The following is a 25,344-nucleotide window of genomic DNA, read 5'->3' as shown; positions in this document are numbered from 1 at the left end:
GGTAAGGCTTACAGAGGTCACCTGTGACCAATGGGGTATGGGAGCTTATGGATAGCTACCCCCTCCCCTTTTGTCTCTTTGTCTGTTTGCAACTGTTCTGGGTCTCATTTCACAACAGTTCTGAAAGGCACCTAGCAGGACTGAGCACCAGCCGCCTGCATGGTGGACAGCTGGATAACTCATCCCTCTCCTGGCTTTCCCTTCTTCCCTGTTCCACACTCCCAGGCCTGCATTCCTGCTCCCTGGGATCACATGCACAAATAAGCTAGATGCATGCCAGCTTTTGTCTCAGCCTGTGCCTCTAGGGTGACCCAGGCTGAGAGCTCTCTAACACTGGCATTTTAACATTTGTTTTTAGACGACCACAAGTTCAGAGAGATTATCTGTCTTGTTCAAGGTCAATATAAATGGCAGAGCTGGGATTATAACACATCCTCCTCACTGCATCCGACTGGCTCATGACTACAGCACTTTGCACACAGTATCCACTCTCTGACCTAGTTAGAAGCTGGACTAGAAATGCGATTAGGTGGATACAACACAAACATAGTTTAAAACTTCAAACCCACATTACGTTTTTAGACAACAAAGAAAGGAATGTTTCACATTAGAGAAAATTCTTGGCTTGTGAATTAGATGAATGCAAATTATTTGTTTGCCTTTACTTACATTCTAAAGTTACAGATCTATCAATCAATAAAAGGGTGACAAATGCCCCAAAATTCTTGTTTACAAAAAATATTCATGGAAAGCAATGTATTCTATAGCTTGTTGCTTTTTATTCTTTCAGACACAAGGCTATGTTGCCTCTTTATTTGAGGTCCTGTCAGAAGGACCCATTTAAACCACTACTGCTGCAGAATTTTATTTCCACACTGATGTCAGTAAGCAGTGATGGCCTGGCATACTCTCCCTGCATTTGCCTCTTGTCCTGCAGTTTGTTGGTCCATCATGCGAATAGCATTAGGATGCCAGTGCAGAAGTCAGAGCAATATTCTAAAAATATAAAGCTTTAGAAAACAATAGAAAATAAAGGCTCTGTAAGAAAAACAATTCCTGCCACCCCAGTATTCCTTTTCACTGACTATAACAATCATCCCTGATTTTGCTTCTCATCCCATATATATTGCTCTGGGCTCAAATCTCTTTACTCTTTGTAACCCATATCAAGCCTATTTAATTCTTTACTTCACAGTTTCTCTCCAAATCATCACTATTGTCTTCTATCAATCAGGGGTTATTTTCCCTTCCCATTATCTGCAATCACATTCGATGACATATTCAAGCTGATGATTCATTTGACCTTTTGGCCCCATTTCTTTGACCTCCTTGACTCTACTGATTGTCTCTTTTCACATCAACAATAGACACTCCTTTCTTTGTTCCACAGCTTCCAGGTGCCACTAGGCATAGTATCTTTGCTGCTCCCTGATCCACTGTGGGACAAAGCAAGATCTTGAACTCCTAGCTGTCCTTAATAGTACCCCCTGTGAAAACAGCTAAAACCTGTAGAGCGTTTAGTTGTGCCAGGTACTGTTCCAAGCACTTTACATTTACTTATTCTCCTTAATCCTCATAGAAAACTCTATGAGATAGGAACTGTCATTATTCCGTTATACAGAGAAGGAAACACAGGGAAGGAGGTTAAATGACTTGCCCACGGTCACATGGTGAGAGGAGGAGTCAGGATTCACATATGCACCCAGGCATCTGACTCGCATTGGCCCTTAACCATAACCATCACAGCCACTGTGTGGTGGTCTAAGGACTAACTGAACTTGTATATATAAAGTGCTAAAAAGAGTTCCAAATGCCAGAAGATAAGGGCTATATTAAGTGTTAGCTTCTATTATTATTACTATTCTTAGCTACTGACATTAGGACTAACTGAACTTGCACTTTATTCATATTCAGATCTCCAGTCTCTCAAGCCCTTCAGCCTTATGAGGTGATCTCATTCCTGGCTAAAATAGACTCCAGTTTGACCTTCACAAATTGTGATTCCTGTGCTGTCTTTACTGCCCTGTGAAGTCTCTTTGTTCATCCTCTGACTTTTCATTCCTAGTCAGTGAGCCTTCTGACTCTAGTCAGGCTAGCCATCATCACTGTTCCATGAAAATGCCTGCCTAATGGTGCTTCTAGAATATCTTCATCCTTTCTCCTCTCCAAATCCTACCCACTTTTAAGACCCAGTTTAAGTCTTATTCCTCCATTAACAGTGGAGGTAGACTACTAGTCTTGACCAATCTCCTTCTCTGCTGAACACTTACAACCCACGTTATCAGACAACTCAGGACTTGCTAGATGCCTTCTTGCATTGATCCACATTGCTTCATGAGACTATGAAAATTCCCTAATAACAGGAACCACATTTTATACTTTTATAGTTCTCTTTCCGCCTAGCAAAGCACCAGGCCGTAGTAATTGCTCATTATCCATCTGCCTAAAATGTAGGATAATTTCACTATTTTTTTTATAAAACACCAAACCTGGAGCTAACTAAATAAATGCATCTATGACAGTCTTCTTATACTGACTGCAGGCCAAATGCAGAAAATTTCTCTACATAAACCAAGTGTTACAACTGTGCTTTCTCTAGCGGATGTCTGTACTTCAGCCATTTTGTTTCTCTTACTGTGTATTTTTAAAATAATAATTCAATATCTATCTGAAATCATTCTTTCCTTTATCCACCCATGTGGGAGAAGGAAGCATAATAGTGAACTCTTCCCCCAAATATTCCACTGGCATATTTGCAGTGAATGGCAGTCTTCCTAGTCAAGGAAGGAATCAAAGAACCAATAAGGAATCAAAATAATGAATCAAATAATGAATCAAAACACAGTTTCCTTTACAAGGAATATCTTACTTCAAATTAATTTCCTGAAAAGATGTTCAAGAAGAACAAATGACAGAAGTAGTTCATTTCTAACTTTGCTCCCACATGACAGCCCTTTCTCTTTTTGATATATTACTTTTATTTCTGTGCCTTCTTGTATTGTTTTGGTCTTCTTCATATAGTGTTTGAATACCTGATGAGGTCTGGACACAGTACACCTTTGTAGAAGTTAGTTCTTTATATGGGAATGTTTTGGTACTTTTATTCTTCTAAGAGTCCCTGGTTAAGAAAATCCTACTTGAGGTATCACTCACTTACCACTAAAACATCCCCAGAAAATTCTTGGCTTCTTCTACTCAAACCACAGGGATGTAGGAAGAAATAAAAATGTCTGAAACTCCTTTAATTTTTTTTTTTTAAGTTATTATTACTTGGTGGAAGTCTGCTTTGTGGTGTGTTTGTGAAAGCAAGATTCTGTAGTCTGACTTTTTCCCAGGACTTTTTTTTTGAAGAGAAGATGACGTTTCTCCAGATGTTTTTCCGGGTAATTATTTTTAAATAAACAAAGGAAAAAATAGCTGTGTTTTTTTTCACTCTAAAGCAGGGCAACATGGCATCTGAGAGCAATCCTGACACTAATTATCCGTATATACTAATAATATCATGTTCAGTTCTGAGGTAGGGAGGGAACACAGCACTGCTGGCTCTGATCTTCAGGCTATGCTCGTCTCTGCACTATACATCTTTTCATGTCCTTGTTCCCTTTCATAATCACTACTGTGTCGATGTGAGGCTCAGGATCACAAGCACATGACAGAGCACAGGAGACAAAGGACATGTCACCCAGTCAGTTCTCCAAAACCTTAGATTTTAAAGAGGAAGCAGCCAGTCGCTGACACTCAGGCAAGAGCTTGCTATCTTTTCCCATCATAGGTCAGCAGAGGACATGGTTGCTACATCACTACAATTCTTCTTACATGAAGTTTTCCCTTTATTTAGATAAAGGGAATGTGATTAGAGCGCTTCCTGAAATTCCCTCAAGATATCAGACATCTGGAATTTTCTTAAGAGATCTATCCATTAGTTTAATCACTTACATACTTAAAAAATGCTCAGTAGGAAGAGATTTTGCCATTAAAACTTAGGCTTTTCAACTAAGTTACTGCAAGAAAATAAAAATGTCACAGTGGCTCAAAAATCTATGAAAAGTGATGTCATCTTTATCATCTCATTTGTTATTGCAAACATCACTTAAGTATGATCTGTAAGGGAGCCTGAAACACTTGTCTGAAGAGATAGTATCTTAGTCTCAAAGTCAACCAAAAAGCGGGCTTCCAGTGACAATGGGACTATCACTAGCATCTGCTGCTAAGCTTTATTTCACATTCATGTACCAGATGTACCAGACATTCCACCTGCTATTGATGTGTGTTATCTTTTAAAACTTACATCAACCCTATGAGGTAGGTGTGCTATTATCTCTGTTTTATAAATCAGGAAATTGAGGTATTGAGAGATGGGCTCCCTTGCCCAAGGTCACACAGGAACCATGCAGCAGTGGTAGGATTTCAATCCAGGTCTGACTGCAGAGCCCAGGCCCTCCACACTGCTCCACTGCCATCTCTAAGACCAGAGCCTCCTTCCAGTGAGCACTGACTAGGTACCTCGGATTGAGCTCAGCACTTTTCAAATATAATCTTTTCTATTCCAGGGTGAAATTCTACCTTTTCTGAACTAGTCTTAATAGTTTTCCAATGAAGCTCTTAAGCTGAGTGTACATAAACTAAAGCAAAACTCTTGGTAATTATCAATGAAATAAGATGCTCAACACAAATATTTTTTCAACTTCAGACGAGAAACATTATCAACACAATACTTGACTTGCATTATTTTTTCCATTTCCCTTAAATAAAACCAGAGACCGCTATGGGACCTTGACCAATTGAAATTCTGTACCATCAAATTTTGCTGTGGCTTTTACTTTAAAAAAGACAGCCCTACAATTTAAAAGCAACATTTTCTTCTCTGGCTGGGGAAAAGGGCTTACCGCTGTATATAAGAGTTATTCACCCCACGGTGATCCAGATCGTGGCTCAGTGCGGCAATCAGCAACGCAAGTATCTCCAGGTCAGTCAGCTTGTTCTGCATGATCAAAGGCATTGGAGGAAAGAAACAGAAAGGACAATTAGGTAAAGCGCATTATACTACCTCTTTTCACTAATCACGTATTTTCTTTCTCACTGCTATGTATATGTACTTCTGTATAGTCACAAAGGACTCATCCTAGAATCCCTGATCTGCAGGAAATCAGTTGTCCTTTGTCTTCAGAATGGGATTATCACAGATGTCACTTAGCAACAGAAAAAGCTGAAATGCCTCAAACAATCAATAATCTATCCATCTATAGTAAATACCATTAATTCTTAATTATTTACATATATGTGGAATAATCAAAATAAACTTAAAGTCATTGTTTTCTCTCTGCCTTTTAGTTCCCTGCTGATTCTGCTGCCTTAACTCTCTGCTCTCAGTTGCTGTGTTCTTAGGGCACAGAGATAAAGTGAATATTAAGCAAAACAACAGAAAAAAAGCAAATTAGGAATGAAAATTTGGCTTCTAAAAATTGATCAATATATGCCAAAGCCACAGATAGGTTATTTTTTAATATCTGCCATTTGTATTATCTATACTACTGTTCTCCTTCATTAGTAAGAAAACACGGGTTGAAATTATTATCAGCTCTATTCTGGAACTCTCAACACTCTAGATAGTATGTTTATAACATACACAAAAATCATCATTTTGCTATTCTTCACAAAAAGCAAGGATTGTCTTCAGAGGTATAATCCTTATGACCTTTCCATCCCCAAATAAGTTTACCCTATTTCTTATGAATGTTTGCTATGGCAGGAAAATACTACTATGATATTTCATATGGCTTCTTGGACAGCAATCACTTCTCTTAGCTCTAGCCAGTTAAAATGTGCACCCTATGAAAGTAGAGACAGAGAATAACATTTTTAGAATTTATTACAAAGAAAAGAGCATGGAAGCTCTGAATTAAAAACAGTTATATGATGGATGCCTGGAATCACTTACCTAGAATAACTAGTCGATTCCCACTGAAGTTAGAATCTAAGGACAGAGATATGGATAAAATTTGGCCTGGAAAGGAATGAATTACTTGAACGTTTTCTGCATTGATCTTCCTTATAAACAGTCTCGGTCAATGTATATGAAACCAAAACCCTTTCGGTGAAATAGTACTTATAAAATTAACTGAGTGCTCCAGAGAAAATGTGATAGAGAACCCTGGACTTATCTATGAAGCCAAGTTCAGGACTTGAGTGGTTTCTGAGGAATTCTACTATGGAGCAGGCCGAATGTGAACATGAGAAATTTACTACTTATACTGTGGAGTTTTCCTCTGAAGGAAGTATTTATTTGCTCAAAGACTAAGTTAAACATGTAGTTCTTTTAAAGATTTTTAAAAATATGCCATATATATTATATATGAAAGAAAATTAGTAACTATTTTGCCATACTTATCTTCTTTAATTAACAAAATGTAATTTATCTTGTAAGTAGCAATAAATATTATTCTCAATCATCATTAGTGCACATTAAAAAAACTTGAAAGAACATGCTGTAAATTATACTACTAAAGCAACAAAATGTCTTAATGTATTAATGGCTCTAAAAAATACCTGAATTTTGCCTGCCTTTAGAGCAGCAAACATGCACTGGGCCGTATTAAAGGCATGCCTCCAATTATGGTAGGCAACGTTCTTCCGGTAATTCTTCTTAACACTCAAAATCCATCTGCAAAGAACCTTTAGGAGATAAAGCGTAAGTAGAAACAATAATTGCTAACGTTCATCCCACATTTCCTATGTTCCAGGCACCGGACAAAGTATTTACATCCAACCCTTATGACCCTGAGGGAGGCACTACTATTTGGATCATTTTACAGATGAGGAAACTGACATTCAGAGGTAATTTGCCCAAGGTTGAGTTGCTCATTAAGGGTGGGGCCAGATTCAAACTTGAGCAGTCTGTCTCAAGAGCCCACCATGTTAACCCCCACAGTAACTAAATTAGATGTAAAATGCAAGAAAGCACTAAGAAAGGTATTTTTGGCATAGGTAAGGCACTGACGGGCTTTTTAAAAGATATTATATGCATGTGTCATCAATTAGGAGAGACAGCTAGTCACATACGTGTGAATTCACTTACAGAGAGCCATGCAATCAGCCACTCAAAAGTTCTTCTCAGGCTGCCATCTGTATGTCTGTGAAGGTATTTAGTGCAAGGCTCTGGGGGTGAACTGGGGGCAGGAATGTCACCCATGTCCAAGGACAAACTGGAGCTCCAAGTCCTGATGCAATCATTAGATCTTTGTCCCTTTTAAACTATGCTTAAATATTCAGGCAGAGTTACTGCTTGGTTACCAAGAAGTAATTTTTAAAAATAATATATGCAAAATAAGGCCCTAGCGTCCATATGAAAAAAAATTATTTTAAAAGATGGGAAAAAAAATTATAGACTATTCGGAAAATCTCACAAGCTGGGTTTAATTCAGCTTCTAAGTGGTGAAGTCAGTAAAATCCCCAGGGACTCATGGGCCCTAAGCATGGTTATTTTGTGTTTGTGTTAGCATCAGAGCCTGCCTCTCTTCAATTTTGAATGATTTACTATACTTTTGGGGATCTGTAAAAATAAATATGTGCTTTTCCCTACGTATATCACTGGAGACATTTCAAACACAAAGGACATTGCCCCGGGGAGTGAAGAAAGTACCAGGGAAAAGAATGTTGCTCTAGCAATGAACACCACAGCATGACTGGCTGCAGAAGTAGGCCAAAAACGAGGTTTCTTCATTGTTGGTAGAAATTGCTTATAGAGGATTTGGTAGGAAATTAGTGCTTTCATAGCCTCCCTTTTCTTTTCAGGCCTTTTTGTTCCTGTTTTATCACACAGTTCACAGGGAATTCTGATAACAAAGAACCCCAAGGTCCCCAAGCTACTTCACCTCCAAGTCACCGTCTTTTCTAGAGGATTTCAGTGTGCCTAAGACTGACGTGTGGTAATCCCAATACAGTGCAGCTTCTTTCACCATGACCATTTCTGAACAAAGTCAGTCAGGAAGGTGACAGAGTCATTGTATTAGGAGAATCTTAGGTAAGAGCCATAAACTTTCTTTGAAATGCTTAGAAACTGTGCAGTAAAGTGTTGTAGAAAATTACTGGTGATTAATTAAAGAATCAAGGAAAATAAGCAGGAAAACCCAGAAGTTTAACCTATGGGCATTTCTTTTTACTAATCATAAATCTGTAGATATAATTAATAATTAAATATGCACATATCATATAATGTGAAATAATGACCCAAATGACTCTGAAGCATAATTCCAGATGGACTATTCTATTAAGCTTCTTTTAAGATGGGCCTGATAGAATTGGGTAACAGTGGATACAGTAGTTAGCAACTAGATTTAAGTACAGTTTGAGATTCTATTATCAGGATGTTCTTAACAGCATTTAGGGAAATTATGGTCAGATCTGCTAAGTGGTTGGTGGATATGCCTGGCATGTTCAAATCTATAATACGGTCTTTTTTGTACAGGGCTATTGAATCATTATGTACAGTTTGGATGACTCTAGGGAGCATGCTCAATGTGCTGCATCAGTCTCCAACAATTACGAAAGCTTGCTAAGTCCTGAGTGGCATACGCAAGGTGCTGTGGGAGAAAGGGAAGAAACAAAACACAGCTCAGCTCCTGCCTTCAAGAGTCTCAATCACTAGTGAAAATATCAAAGTGCACAGAAAAAGGAAATAAATATATCAACATAAAATTGAGAACACGAATTTATAAACTGTCAACAGCATTCCAAGTAGCATGAAGTCAATCCTAGGATTCTCCCAGGAACAGAGACTTTTGAGTCAGGCTCTGAGGAAGAGAGAACTATGTTGTGGCATAAAATGAAGCAGACTTGGAAGTGGAGCAGCCCATTTAGGGGAGGAATGACACGTAATAAATAGAAGGTAAAAATCAGCACAGCACATGCAGATTGGTTCGAGGAGAGTCAAGACTCTTATTTCAGAGATCAGCAAGAGCAATGGTTGCGATGGTCATAGGAAGCCAAGCAGAGACGTGAAGATTTGACATGTTTTGTCGAGGAAATACTCTGTCAGGGCAGCTTCATGATGCTACTATCCTCTCTAGCACTGACATTTTAACGTTAGCATCCTAAAATTATAGGGCAAATAATATCTGAAAAAACAAAACAGAATTGAGGCACTAAGGCAGGAAGGCCAAGCAGAAGGACTGCAATGTTCAAGTTGATGTTGGCCGAAATTAGAACAGTGATTATTTAAACAGAAAAGGAGAGAAGATGAATGAGACAGTGAGGAGAAATATCTGCCCAATGGAAAAAATTCAAGAAAAGGTAAGAATAAACATTGCTAAGGAAATTCTGAGTGACTATCTTCATATCCAACACTCAAATGCTATCTAAAAATAAAAGTTTTTAAGAAATAAATCAACTTAGAAGAATTTCATAAATAGGTACAAGGACCACATTCCTTTGTTCTGGCCAGGCCCTTTCAACAGAATCATTACTAATTTAAAGTATGGGAGATTTCAGGAATGGAAAGGGATTTGAGATGCTATCTTAGTTTATAAGGTCCTAGAACAAGCAAGAAGCAGAAATGAGATTCACATTTAGAACTTATGGCTCTAAATGAGGTCTTCATTCCATTAATAGAAAAGGCTTTTAAAAATGGGCCCTACAACCTACAATAGAGAAATTTGATGGGGTGATATAACTATAGTCAAATTTGGCCTAAGGAAAGGATAACTGACATGCAGTCCACACCTGTATTAAACAAAATATACAAGTGTATACACATACACATGCATACAAAGAGACACTCACATAGACGCATGGGTAGTTCTCACAGGATGCCCACAGGGAAAGTCATACCATGATCCCCAATTAACAGATTACCACACTGAGAATGAGGGATTAATTGCCCAAGAAAAAAAAAGCTAATCACTAGTAGACCGTGACTACAGAATCCATGAGCTTTCTAGTCTATCGTGCTGTCTCAATTTCTGCATTTGTAAAACAGGGACTAAAATAACCAATAACGTTTCTGGAGAACTTCTCGAAATAATTAAATGACTGATATCGCTTAATCAACACACTGTAATAGGAGTGAAGTCTTCTTAGAGAAGAGTCTACAGACAGTTGTTCTTTGTTTTCACCCAAGAATAATATAAACTTTGGTTAAATTCAAGAAAGAACTAGATTTGGGCCCCCCTAATACCATAAATGACACTGTATTGACCTTAGCTGTATTAGCCCTTAGTTTTTATTCCTGTGAGGCCTCTGAGAGCAGGGACAACTCATCCTGAAATGTGTACCTAGCACAGTGCTGGGTACACTGTGTATGTTAATACATTTTCATTTTATGAATTATTGGATTGGTAAATAGTGGAAGCCTTCAAGGTGTTTAAATTTCCAAATAGGAAATCTGTACAAGGAGACTAGACATTCAACTGACCAGAAAAAAATAAGTTTAACGGCAAATTACTGATTTTTTTTCAAGCAGCCCTTTCTATTCTCCCTTATTCTTTGATGGTATACACATAGCCGTTATGAAACAAAATAGAATTCCCTGATATCTCCACACTAGTATTAGAAGATGTTTAGTTAAGTCTTGCTTTTTTCTGGGAGGCGAATAAGGCAATCCACAGGGGTTAAAATCAGTTTTCATCTTCATCCCATGTGGGTGACCCCGTTCGGACCAAGAGCTTGGCCTCACATCAAGCCCCTTTACGCCCTCATTTCCAAAGGAGTTTGCTCCGTTTTGGTCCTTCCCTCTACTGTGTTATTATGACCTTTGCAATCAGATCATGTTACTTCCCTCCTTAAAATTCCTCAGTGACTCACACTTGTTTTCAGGATAAAATCCAAATCCCGCTGCCTAGCTTACAAGGTTATATGTGATGTGCTTCTTACCTTCCTCTCCAGTTGCCACTCTCACCCTCACAACCAGGGCTTCACGCCCGCACCCCTATCTTTCTGTCATCCTGCCTTTGAGCATCCCACTCGCTGTGGGAATACTCTCCCTCTCTTCAACCTGGTGCTTGATACCTGGTAGGAACCCAATAAATGTCTTTTTAATGGTTGATAACTTTCCTTTAAAAATCTCGGTATGCATTCAGTGACAGTATATTAATCACTAAAACTTAAAAATCTATTCCATACTAGCATACAAAACTAATTCTCTCTCTCTTACACACACACACACACACACACACACACACTCTTTTCCAAAGGACATCACTGCATTCCTACCTCATGTTTCATCTGGAAGTTCTGCACAAGGTTGAGGTCAGTGAACATCCGAATTGTGCACAGTGCCGTTTCCAGGTCAGACAGCTCAAAGTCACTGAAGCTGAAGTCAGTAATTTTAAGGGTCTGGGCAGATGGTACCACAGCAGCCTTAGGTCAAGGGAGAAGAAAATGAAATAAAGCTGTTAATTAAAGCAGCAGAGATTCAGTAAGTTTTCTCGCTTTGCTACAGGGAAATAGCACACTGTGTTTATTTTTTCTTTTTAATGCAATACACTAGAAATTTTCTCATATAGGAGCTGCTCCCATTTTGTTTTTAACTGAGCCACATGGGGATAACTAATATGGTTCCAGGTAGACAGGTGGAGTGTGGGTGGCTGCCCTGAGATTGTACCTGGAACAGTGAGAAGAACTAAGGACTCCAGTGATCTGGCCACTTTATCCCTTCCCAGTCTTACTCATTCAACAGATATTTACTGAATAATTTTTCTGGACCAGTCCCAGTACTAGCTGAGATTCAAGTGGTGAGCAGGATGATAATGTTCTAAGCATTTTACATTTAATTCTTAGGACAACCTTATGAAGTGAATATTCTAGCTCCACTTTTCAGGTACAGAAACTTAAGCACAAAGAGGTTACTTTCTTCACCCATGGCAGCTCAGCTAGTTAAGGAATGGAGCCCGGCTTCCAATCCAGGCAGACTCTCCTGCTCTCAGATTTGATACAATCTACTCTAGAAACTAGCAGCAGGTGCTTCATGCAAGCCTGATCCTAAGAACCACCGATGATGCCTATTAAAATCCTCAGTGATTCTGATTTAGAATGTCTAGGATGGGAAGCCAGTTTGGTTTTTTGCAGGGGGATCTGTTTTTTTTTTCATTTTTTTTTTGGCAGAGGAATAACATCTGTTGCCAATCCTCCTCTTTTTTTGCTTGAGTAAGGTTAGCCCTAAGCTAACATCTGTGCCAATTTCTTCCACTTTATATGTGGATCACCAGCACAGCATGGCTGACGAGTGTTGAAGGTCTGTACCCAGGATCTGAACCTGCTAACCTTGGCCGCCAAAGTGGAGGGCACTGAATTTAACTCCCACAGCACAGGACCGGCCCGGGATCTGTTTTTTGATTAACATCCTTGGCTTTGATTTGATAATCATTTAATGGTAGTAAACACCTACATTTCTTCAAACATACCTTTCTCTTTTTCATCAATGTTCCTTTGTACTTTCTGCTTCTCCTGTAAAGCGCCTACACTCTTTAACTGATGGACTCCTTTAAGACACAGTTCCCATTCCAAAGAAGGCTTAAATGCCCTCCAGAGCTGACCCCACCCTGGGAATACCTGTTTAATTACACAAAATTCACTATAATGTAATTTCCTGTTTATCTGTTTCTTACACTGGGATCTACAGGCAGGGCTGTGTCTTTACCCATCTTTGTATCCACTGTGACTATTGATGAATAGAGTTTTGATATTTGTTAATATGAATATTTATTAAATAAATGAGAAGAAACAAATCTCATTCCCTTCACTTATTTTGAGTCAATAAGTTCTTGGTTTAAGGTCCCAAAACCTCCTAGGAGGATGAAGTCTGTTAACCTGAGCTAGAAAACTAGCAGACCTGGCAAGTATATTCCAGTCTGTTTTATTTGGTACTGAATGTTTTTAAAATTCACCAAATGTGTTATACTGTTTAAGAATTGGGAGACTTTAACAAGGGGAAAAAAAAGATTTCTGGCTTCTCCTGAAAAGTCAGGCCACACTGAGCCCCAATTTCCACGAAGAAACACCAGCTAGAGCCAAGGCGTCTGGCCCGCAGGTAAGCAGAGCTGTCAAGCTTCTCTCCTAGATTTCCTGCCTGGCCCCGGAGGCATCAGAACTTGCAGGAACCCCAACTCCTCCACCCGCTTGACCATTTGCCCTGCCAGCACTTTAACTGCTTTAGCCAGATCGTGCTGAGATTCACTTGATAAAAAGTGGCTTTAATTTGGTACGGGACAGAGGAAAGAATTAAGAAATCTGAATCAGGTAAGTTCCGTCTCTTTAATGTTTTTACCTCAACTCCCCCCAAACCCCTTAGGTTTCCTATAAGTATCTGGGATATCATGACTCAGGTTTACCTCCAACTTTTGTGAAGTAAAAAGGTCAAACTAACAAAATCTTATGGAACAATCTAGGGCTTTCCTCTCCAATCCGAGAGCGCTTGCACATTCTTCTTGCTCATGTTGACCTTCACATTTTCCTTACATACACTAGATGTGTTTAAACTTTAAACAAATGTCACCGCCTTCATACTCCAAACTAAGAATCTTTTCCCAAGTCCCAGATTCACAAAAAAATATGCGTCCTGTTAAGTCAATTCCACAGGCTAATGCGTGGGTTGAATTATGGGAAAAGAGAAAGAATTAAAATATTTAGATAAAAGGCTTTGTTGTTTACATCTGCCTTCAACATCAGAGACGGAGCAGTCAACTCTAGTGGAACTCGGAAGTGTGGAGGTGGGAATAAGCCCACCTTTTAACTCAAAGCAGATAACAGCTGCTTCCCTTAAACATACTGCACTCCACAAAGGGACAGATGTTTTTCCTTAGGGCATCATTATTCTTACAGCAGGGTTTTCTTTCCTTCCTTCCACAAAGGATATTCTAAATGCTACAGGATAAAGGCAGCCAGCACAGCTTGTGCCTCTCTCCTTTACACACTCTAATTCCCAACCTCTTTCTACTGAGAGAGAAGAACCTTTTCTTTGGCTTCTTCAGTCACGCCACACCACGACTTAACCTTCCTGAGCTGACCCAGTGGGGACTTGCTAACATTTTCCTCCGGAACCTTGTGGTCAGTGATACAGATGTTCAGAATTCTTGGGATTAATTACTAACAAGTCATGAGAAATGTCAGACACCATTTAAAGTTCATTTAAAACTGCTTCCTTGACTGTTACAAGATACTTCAACTTTTGTTTGCCTTGGAAGACCCTGGGGTAAAGGTGATTTAAATAAACATATTACCTATGATTCTTTCTTGCCATTTTACAAAACAAAATATTCTACATTTTACTAATAGTAGAGAATAAAGTCTGTGGTTTTTCTGGGATACGATATGTATATACAAATCTGGATTTTCACAGCTTCTCCTTTTAGTGATGGTTTGATTTGTTAGAATTTGCGAAGTGAGATTTCTGACTTTTTCTTCAGGGGATAATATAACATTGCATTGTGGTGTTGAAGACTAACAGAAATAACATATTTTAAAGATTCTGTAAAACAATGAAGTGCTATAAATGTGTCTCTGTATTATGGTATAATAATCCAATTCAAAACTCCTGGGACCATAACCACCTAACACATCCAGTTCTGCCTGTCCCTCCACATGTGGGCACAAGGCCTGGGAATTCCCAGGCAACCGTGTTTATTTAGTGCTTTAACGGAATATAGTTAAACTCTATAGAGTCTAGAGTTAGGAGTTTTAATTTGTGTTAAATTAACCAAATATGCAAAAAAATACACAAAGCCCACTGGGTTAAAGATTCAATCTGGCAAACGGCTTGGTAGTATACTCCCAGTTTTCTTCTGAGATCTGTAATTGTATCTGCCACTCAAATAATAAACTAGTTTGCCTCTAGTGACTCTAAAGGAAATTCTTCATTTAAGTCACCTTTTTATGAATCTTTTTCTAATGCCTTGGCCCCTTTTCACCATTCTTGCAAAAAATTTTTTAAAAACTCTCTGGAAGTGAAATTCACTAAGAGTGGAACTGGATGTATCTTTGGGAGTAGGAATGGATTGGGTTAAAGAAAGCAGTGTTCAGGGTTATAAAAATTTTTAGTTTCTCAGTGATCTTTAATCAAAAACAGTTGTTCTGAATACCACCTGACTGATGAGGAGTTAAATATTAAACTGATCACCAGCTGACAAATTCTACTACATGTGCATTTCAGCATTAGATAATGATCATAAAAAGAGAAACTTAAAAGCAAGGTGAGGCATGTGGTAAAAAGGCACGTTTGCTATTAAGCATTCTAGTCCCAATGTTCCCACTGACTTTGTCACCCTGAACGAGATGTGCAACCTCTCTGCCTTTTTCCTCACCTATAAAATGAGGACGTTGGATTAGGTTGTCTCTAAGGGTTAATATTCTGAGATTACGGTACATTTATCTCTGTGTGCACAGGACTCCAGTATTTCTTACTGCCTGGTCACTTTGGAACCAAAAGCCACGCATCTAAATCTTGCCAGTGACCTTCCTGTACAGGGCCCAAGCTCTGTCTCTGATTCTCTCAGCATTTAAGGGAAATGGATGGGTGCACCTTAGCTGTTATGGTTATGTAGTGTTTTTTATGCTTGATTCCACACACAAAATTTCCACTTTTTAGCAGCTCTGGTAGCAAGTTACTTAAAATGGTCAATTCTAGATTATTCCCCTCAAGTAGAGAATTGGTTATACTTTATAAACAAAAGGTTTACATTTCCTCTTATAACACATGGTGCTTTCTTCCTCCAGTAAGTTTTCCACGTACCTCTTCTACATAGGCCAATTTAACAATGATTGTAGACTTTCTTGAGTCCACATTATCAGAATGGTTTGGGCAAAAAGACTTGGAACATGACAGCGCACACAAAAATCTTGATGTTGCTACTACTAGATCTTGAGAACTGATTTTCCTCCCGCTGTTGCCACTACTAACAACAACTAATACTTAATGGGGGCATATGTGTCAGGAATTCTGGTCACCACAACTCTGTGAGGTATATTCTTTTATTATCTTCTTTTTACAGATGAAGAAACTGAGGCACAGAGAAGTCACATGTTTGCCTGAGAACACAGAGCTGGAAGTTGAACCTAGACGCCTCCCTCTAGACCCGTGTTTTTAACCGTCATGCTTTTCCACGAAAATGAAAGTTGGTGATGAAAATGTATCTTAGTGCCCCTTGACATGTCTGCTCTGTCACTAGTTAACAGGCACTTTTATATATTTAATCAACTATTAAGGTATTTCAAGCTTCAAATTCATTTTAAAGAAAAAGAAAGGAAAACCTTGTTGAATGGGTTGAAGGAATTTGAGTAGTGTTTTTCAGGCTTTCTGAAAGTCTAGATTTTCCAGAATCTACTGGGGCATTCAGTCCTTCAGCAAAACATAAACCAGGATCTTGTTAAGCAATCACTAAATGGTAGTTATTATTATTATTATCAGCCTGATGGAGATAAAAGACACATAAATAACTGAAATACATTGTTTTTTAAGTGCAATAACAAGTATGTTGGTAGTTTGCCCAAGTGATTCCTAACAACACAATGAAAGAGAATGTAAATACACATTTAACTACTTTTTTTAGTCACTTGTGATGGTTAATTTTATGTGTCAATTTGACTGGCTACAGGGGCCCAAATTAAAGACTGTTTCTGGGTATGTCAGTGAGGGTGTTTCTGGATGAGATTAGCAGCGGAATCAGTGGACTCAGTGATGACCGCTCCCCAGTGTCGGTGGGCATCATCCATTCCCTTGAGGGCCTGAACAGAACAAAAGGCAGCAGAAGGAAGAATTTGCCCCTTTACTACCTGCCTGCTTGGATTGGGACGTCTCATCTCGTCTTCTCAGGCCCCTGGACGGGGACTTACATCATCCGCTCTTCTGTTCTCAGGCCTTCAGACTCAGACTGAACCACACCACCAGCCTTCCTGAGCCTCCCTCCACCTCGCAGATGGCAGACTGCTGGACTCTCAGCTCCCGTAATCACGTGAGCTAATTCCTCAAGTAAACCTCCTCTGCTATCTATGTCCTGCTGGCTCTGTTTCTCTGGAGAACCCTGACTAAGACAGTCACCTGTGTTTCTAAAGTCAAAGCGAATCCTTCCTGAGCTTTATCAGTGCCTTACTTAAGATAAATGAAGTCCTGCTTTTCTTCAACTATTTCTTATTATAAAGGCCATTCAGACAACAAAAGACACACTGGTGTCCCTTTTATACAAGAGTGGAGGGTGCATTTTGTGTTTACTCAATTGAGAAATGAAACTTTAGGAAATAATACAGTTATAAAGTGTATAGTCTCCCTGAAACCCATAGGCATGTGTTCATGGAAAATAATACACTTGGGTAAAGGAAATATAATGATCATTTTTAAATTATTGAATTTCTTATTTTTGGTGGATGCCTCATGAAAAGGTTTATATTTGGCCTGTGGCAAAGTCTCTGGTAACTTCAGAAGAAAATAAAGACACATGGTTACATGGCTACACAATTTGCTCAATTGTATAATCTTTATACAGGAAAGGTCACACTGCTATCAAAGGCATTCTGCCTGCCTTAGGTCTAGAGCATCAAATCCCCAGAGCTAAAATCAAAATGAAAGAAACAAGTCCTGATAGCCAACTGTTAGGAAAGGGCTCCTTATTCAGAAAGTTATTTATTAAAATAAGTCTAAAAAGAAGGGCAGCTACTGAACTTGTCTTCCATAAAATGTCAAATTCTTCCAAATAGCTTTAGTGCTTTATAAAGGCGTTTTGTTATATTAATACTCCTTGATGTTTATTCAATATAAATGTTAAGAGGAAAAGAGATTTTCCTCAGTGATTCATCCTTTAAGGAAATTATTTTCAGGGATAAAATTAAGATATTTGATGCATTTATTGGCAGCTACAAGGAGAGAGATAGTCAGGTATCTGAAGCTCTCCTTACCAGTCCCTGACCACCCCCACCCCCACCCCCAGCGGGGCACTCTTCTTTGCAAAACACTCTGGTTCCAGTCTTTGAATAAAGCCACTTTGACAGCCATCACACTACACTTTACAGAAGGCTAATGTCTCTCTTCCCCACTTGTAATATGCACAGAAAATGTGTTTTTAAAGGAAAAAACCCATACAATTTGTTTACAAAGCTGTTAGAATTTATCTTTCTCAGAGGGAAGTGAATCCAAATACCAATGAGAAAGAAATCTACTCTAAAAGGGAGGTGACTATGCAACCAAATCTTATAGGGAATAAAGAAGTGAATATGGCACAGTAAGACTGGATTAATATATTTTCTTTGGTAACTATACCAACATGTGTTATGGTTTTTCCTTCTTTCTAACATTATATAAATAGATTCCTTTAAACCTCAATAGGGAAGAGGCACCCACTATAAAAAACTTGGATAATGAGCGTACAGTTTTTCAAAACCATAGAAATTATGTCATAATGTCAAGATTCTGATAAATTGGGACTAATACACACAGATCTGGTTAGCATGCAGTTAGTAAATAAGAAGCTCAAGAACAGCGCCTCCGTACTCTGGAGATAAGATTAACATTGGAAGTTATCCATTAGTAAAATCAAAGCAAAACAGCTAAGATAGCTTGTCAGATAAAAGCAGGAAGAAGAAACAGAATCTATTAAGTCTTGCCAATGTGGAAAAGATACAGCCCAGTTAATGTTATAGACACCTATAAAAATGAATGTACCAACAGATGGTGTCCAGGAAGTCCAAAGGACCGAGATTGTTCCAGAGTATTTCTAGCACTGTTTGAGGAAGAGGGTGCTTTACTGGACGCCATAGGTTCCTATAGTTCAGTGACACTGCTTATCAAGATCAGAGAGTCAACTCTTCTTTGTTATCATCTGCTCAAAATTTCCCATTTATAATTTGGCTACCCATATAGATTTTCCTAAAAAGTGAGGGAATGTGATGATCATCTTCGTAGAAGGAATTGATCTATACTCTAACACTGACTTAGGCATCAGAGACTTGGGTCAGGTACCTGGCTCTGCCCCTAAGTGTTGTTACTGCAGCAGTCACACACATGCCTGATCAAGAGGGTTCATGTGAAGTTTCTGGCTCTGAGAGATTAAAGTCAAGATGAGGTACATTCTGTCCTAGGAAATCCTGCCTAAATGGTTCGCACCTCCCTCTCACTATTTTGATATAGAAGACCCTTCAGGATCACAACAGGGTCTCAATTTGCTTTTAGATACATCCTCTGGGATTAGAAATTGCTTATAAAGCAGGAGCCAACCTAGTGGCGCAGCGGTTAACTTTGCACATTCTGCTTCTCGGCGGCCTGGGGTTCGCCGGTTCGGATCCTGGGTGCAGACATGGCACCACTTGGCAAAAGCCATGCTGTGGTAGGCGCCCCATGTATAAAGTGGAGGAAGATGAGCATGTATGTTAGCTCAGGGCCAGTCTTCCTCAGCAAAAAGAGGAAGATTGGCAGTAGTTAGCTCAGGGCTAATCTTCCTCAAAAAAAAAAAAAGAAAGAAAGAAATTGCTCTAAAGCAGAAGCGATAGGAACTGAACTGAATCAACACTGTCTCCATGACAAAACTGAGGGGTTTCTTTGAAAAAAACTAAACTCTAATATAATTTATTGCTCTCCTAACAAGAGAGGAAGGCAAAAGAGGCCTTTTCAATCAATCAAATATTCAGTTATCTGTAATAAATATTTATTACATTCTTAAATCTTAACTAATACCTTTGTAATAACCATAACCAGGTCAGCTGGGGTCCGTTTATGATTATCTCAACAACTTGTGACTAAGAGTCATTAGAATACATTATTTAATTCTCTAACAAACTAATTTTTAAAAATAAAAGTTAAGAAAACCTTTGACATCTTTTCAATTTATTTTAGGTTTTAAAATGAGATAAACAATCAGACACATGACAAAGACAGCAATTTTGGTAATTGCTGGATGATGCAGACACCTGTGTAGTTGGGCCTGTACAGGAATTTTTATTAGGTTGATAGAAAACTAGAATTGAAATCAGTTGCTGAGTTTCAACCAATTTAAATGAGTTACTTGACCCACAAGCTATGTAACCCTAAATTTCTCAATGCAGCTGCCAGAAATCTACTTCCAAATGGAACAACAGATGGTTTTGAACAATACTGCACTATAGCAATTTTCAGTTATTCCAAAGTGTTTTTTCTCTTGCTAAAATTATAAAGATAATTGAGAAAATAATTTTCAGATTTTTCTGAAAGACTATGCTATTTTCAAAGAGAAAAAGCAAAGTTTAATATCCTAGTGTTTTTTTTAGCATTATCTTTAGAAATTACTCTATTTGCTAGTTTTTATTTATCTGAAATAGCACATGGCAGTGTAACCTTGTCCTCATTTTAGAACTAACTTAATCACCCCACAGTGCCTGCAGGCACTTCAAAGTTTATCTTTCCATGGGATAATTTCCAGCTCATAGGGATGCATTCAGTTCAAAACTTTATCATTTGGGGAGGATTAGACAAATTGGCCAATTAAGCCTAATCTGAAAGATACTTTAAACCTATAAACCTTTGTGCATTAATTGAAAAACTGCTCATTCCCTCAAATACCATCATGAAGAAAATAAATATAGCCATTTCCAAATGAGGATAACCCCAAAGGAAGCTGAAACTTTCAGGTAAAATCGTGTCAAATTCCTTAAACTGTTCTTGGCAAATGACTCAGCTTCCTACTCAGGGATGTAACTGAGAATGTCTGTGGTTCCTCCTCCTCCTTCCCAGCCCATCTTCTCTCCAGTGCTGTGCAATGGAGTGTGGGCTCCAGATCTGGAACGCCTGGATTTAGTACTGGCACTGTCACTTACAACCCGAGTAGGACAATCTAAACTCTCTCAAGTGGAGGAAGACTGGCATAGATGTTAGCTCAGGGCTAATCTTCCTCAAGCAAAAGGAGGAAGATTGGTGACAGATGTTAGCTCAAGGCTAATCTTCCTCAGCAAAAAAAGTCCATATTAATTTCCTCCATTTTCTCACTATTTACTCTTTCCTTTTGCAGTTTCACTCCGGAAGCTGCTTTCTCAACAATCACCTAATCACTCAATCCAGCAGCCTTTTCTGTCCTCATATTTCTCAGCCTTCCTACAACTGATGGGACCTCCTTCCTTTTGGAAACTGTTCCATCTTGCTTTCTTTGCCACTCCCCTATCCTAAATCTTCCTCCCCGTTTAACTACCACTTCTCTCCGTTAGCTGGTTTCTTTTGCCACTTCTCCCATCTTAACCTATATTTACAAGAGTTCTGCCCTCAGTCTTTCATAGTTCTCTCACTCTCTCCCAACTGCTCCACTCCCATTATTTCACTACCATGGGACTCCCCCAAATCCCATGTTTTACTTGCAAGTTGCCACCGCTAGTCCTGCCCACCAGTCCCTCACCACTCTAGCCCTGCCTTTCCTGATCACTGAAGATGTCAATTCAGTTGTTCCACCAGCACCTCAAACTTACCACGTTCTAACCAAATCTACCAGTTTTCCTTCTTAATACTTCCACTTTTGTTAAGTAATACCACTATTGTTCTTTGAATTATCAAGGTCAAGACATCTGAATCATCTTTACTCTTCTCCCTCCCTAACAGCTCATAGCAGATAGCGTGTGGTTTTGTACATGGGCTCTGAAGCAGACTGCATGAGTTTGATCCTGACTCCCCCACTTCCTGCCGGTGTGACCTTGAGCAAGTCACTTGGCTTCTCTAGCTTCAGTGTGGCCTTCATAACACAGCTGTGCAGTTCACATGAGAAAATGTATGTAAGGGCATAGAAGGTTAGCATCTGGCAAGTTATGATGATGATAATGAAAAAGAAGCTCAGTGATCTGGTCACAACCATCTCCTCACATCTTACACAGACCTCATCCATGTTGTCTCAAGTAAATTTAAACTCAGAGGGCCAGCCTTGGTTGTAAATGTATAAGAGCCTCAAATTTGCATGATCTCAACCAAGTCAATCTCAATCAAGACCCAGAACATATGACATTCTACTTACATATCAATGTGCTTTCCTCTCCCAGCATACTAAATAAGAACGTAATGAGCATTCAGGAACTGACCCTATTTGAACCCAGTTTCAGATAACAGTCCATAAGCCGTATGGTCAGAAATTAAAGTCACTCTCAGTTCTTGAGAATGCAGAGTAAGTTATCAGTAACAAACTATAAAATCTTTGTTGTCATTACCGTAACAAAACAACCACCTTGCAGTCAGTCACCTGTCCATATTTCCCCCAGGAACTGGAAACTAAATTTAATTTTGGCCTAAGAAAGATGTGAAGATTACAACAATTACTGGAAAATGTCAGAATCATATAATGTATTACAAAGTCAATGTTATCTTTTGTATTATCAGTGACTTTGTAGTCCTGCAAGAAGGTAGAGATGATTAAATATTTTTATGAATGTCCATCTAGATATTTACCACATTTAATTAAATGTCTAGGGACCATTACTAGCAGAAGCAGTTATCCTGAGAAAAGCGTACTGACATATTGATTAGATATCTGTAGTTCGTCATTTTTATAAAGAAAGAGGGGGAGAATTACCGCTAAGGATTGGAGCTCTCTTGTTTCTTCCTCCGCGGCTGATGCATGATACGACAGAACCTAGGGTAAGAAAGAAGGAATACAGGTTATACAGAAAAGGACTACCAAATGCACACTACAACTTCAAGCTTGGGATTTTGCTCAAACTTCCTGGAGAGATAACGAGACTCCTCAGAATGTCAAATCTTGTTTGCTGCTTTCTTCAACAGAGAAAATCCCAGATTTCTATTCCATTGCTTCTTTCAGAAAACAAAAAGTCATACTCCCTATGTTCAAAGAAAACTCTTGTCACTTTTATTCTGATATTGTTGATATAACAAACACATTATTTCTAAGCCACACTATTGGCTTAAACTTGGCAGAAAATTTATGTTGTATTGCTTTTTTAAAAAATATACTGACTTCAGTTATTTTTACTTATGTGCAGAATTAAGAAAAACACCTTTGCATAAATTGACATTTTAACATTGACATTTGGATAGAAAGTAGTCTAGAAGGAGCTCTCAGATGAGGCTGTAACCACTGCAGAATTCATAAAGAAAAACTGCATGGCTGGGATATCAGGTCAAACAGGTTCAGGGATCCCTGTACACTCACAGGATTTAAGCGCTGGAAGAAGAATGTAAATCCACCCATTAACAGCTGAGGACACCTGGGCACAGCAGTTCCCGGGCCTTGGCAGCCAGTTCACACTCAGGGAGAGGACAAGAGGGCCTGGGACCCAGCTTTCAGCTCCTAATCTAGTACACTTTCCATCACCCTAGTAGAGTTAAAAAGGCAGGCTTACTATCTTCTTATAATTATAATATAATTGAGAATTATAATATATTATAATATAATTATATTATATATTATAATTGTAATATATAATATTTCTAACATAAATATGATTTTATATAAATATATAATTTTAATATAAATATAATATATAATTATAAAAATATATAATATAATATATGTTATAATATAATTGAGACTCATTAACTCCCGTTTTCAAAAGTGATAACTTCTAAATGATGGGATAATATTTTAGCTGTTCTTTTTAACCAAGGTAGTGGTTGTAATGAAAATGTCCTTCATTTTCAACAGAGACAACATAGATTTACTAAAAACCCCAAAAGTTTCTGAATCATTGATAAAGAGGTAATTCATTTTCAGACTTTAAATGGTGAGCCAAGTAATGCATTAGCCCGAACTAGTTTTCCTTGAACTGGTCTTTAAAATTTTAACAATTCAAAATCTAAAGCCACATGGTATTTATTGTCTACTATCTGGTGATCCAGACCACTTAGAGGGCGTGCTGCTTGGGATCTGTCTTCACATTCGAACCATTAATCACAAGGAAATCTCAGGAAACTTGGAGCTTCTGTCTTCTGCTCATGTGAAATTGACACATCACAGCTGCTAACCTGTTGTTGCTGAGACCACAGAGGTAGGGAAAAGCTCAGACTGGGACCAGGCATTAGGCTAATATTATAAATAAGTGCATGCAACATGGATAAATTAATAAAGGAACAACCTAACATTCTAAGTTCAAAAAAATTAATTTTATCACATACTGAAGATAAAAATAGCACCTTGCTCATAGGATTGTAAGGATTAATTCTGTTAATTCTTGTAAGCATCAGAAGAGAGTAAGCATTTGATAGAGGTTAGCTATTATTATTGTTGTTGTTTTATTGTTATTATAACGATATGGCTTCATATCGTTCATATATAATTCAGTTCAATATAATTCAGTGAAATAATTCACTGTTATAAAAAACCCCAAGGGCTTTGTGTTCTCAGCTTTTATCCAATGGGCTCATAAGGAAAGAGAATATTTTCAAGTATGAACCTGTGATCACAGAAACGACTTCCCATAATGACCTGAAACTGAAAACTGTTTACACTAAGTGAAAGCCGAATTACTCATAGCATATATTTAACGAAGTAGAGCTATAGTGTAAAACAGAAACAAATGTCAATCAGGAAGACATCCAGAGATTTTGAACAAAAGGATCCGATATCTGGTATTTGCTTCAGAATAACCCAATGGGAGGGGAAGAGAGTGCGGAGGAGTGAGTGAAGGCAGAGAAGGATGATACTGGCCAGGGGTCTGCAGTTTCTGAAGACGGCTGAGGAACGCATGGGGGCACATTAAGCTATTCTCTTCACTTTTGTATATGTTTGAAATTTTCCATAATAAAAAGCTTTTTTAAAAAAGAAACAATTTCTGATAGCTGGTTTAGATTCCATTTTTCAATGCAAAACCATGGGAACTGTAGAAAAAATTAGATAAAAAATTTTAGGGGCCGGCCCAGTGGCGCAGCGGTTAAGTTCACATGTTCCACTTCGGCGGCCCAGGATTCACTGGTTCGGATCCCGGGTGCAGATATGGCACCACTTGGCAAAAGCCATGCTATGGTAGGCGTCCCACATATAAAGTAGAGGAAGATGGGCACAGATATTAGCTCAGGGCCAGCCTTCCTCAGCAAAAAGAGGAGGATTGGCGGCAGTTAGCTCAGGGCTAATTCCTAAAAAAAACCCCAAAATTCATATACACACATATACATGTATATATGTATAGTGTTAAAACTATATGTATACATATGTATATGTGTGTATATAAATAATTTGAAATATCTATGTGTATGTGTGTGCATATATGCTTGAAACAGAGATTTCCCCTGGTTTATAATCCAAGGTCTCTTACCTTCTATAACATTATAGCAAAACTGTTAGTGTTATATATTCACCTTAGAAAGTAAAGGATACCTTCTTGGTTATTGGTAAATCTTGACGTAATAAGTGTAACATTCTAGCTTGTTAGTTTCTGTATTATTTATTAGGGATTTGAGGAAAAGTTATTACATCC

At 38.4% G+C, this 25,344-nt stretch overlaps 1 protein-coding gene across 3 annotated transcripts in view; it reads right to left on the bottom strand.

Moving 5' to 3' along the window:
• Nucleotides 1-25,344, bottom strand: part of PDE5A (phosphodiesterase 5A) — a 129,705-nt gene that overhangs the window by 24,126 nt on the left and 80,235 nt on the right. For all 3 annotated transcript variants that reach the window (XM_070609227.1, XM_070609228.1, XM_070609226.1), the window contains exons 11-14: nucleotides 22,488-22,547; nucleotides 11,206-11,352; nucleotides 6,547-6,672; nucleotides 4,887-4,981 (exon numbers count right to left, since the gene is read on the bottom strand). In XM_070609227.1, coding sequence (XP_070465328.1) covers nucleotides 4,887-4,981; nucleotides 6,547-6,672; nucleotides 11,206-11,352; nucleotides 22,488-22,547 — 428 coding nt within the window. The remainder of the gene's footprint in view (nucleotides 1-4,886; nucleotides 4,982-6,546; nucleotides 6,673-11,205; nucleotides 11,353-22,487; nucleotides 22,548-25,344) is intronic.

This window comes from Equus przewalskii, chromosome 2 (assembly GCF_037783145.1).
Source record: "Equus przewalskii isolate Varuska chromosome 2, EquPr2, whole genome shotgun sequence".
NCBI lineage: Eukaryota > Metazoa > Chordata > Mammalia > Perissodactyla > Equidae > Equus > Equus przewalskii.
The sequence above is the reverse complement of the archived record's forward strand: the minus strand, read 5'-3'. Positions and strand labels throughout refer to the sequence as shown.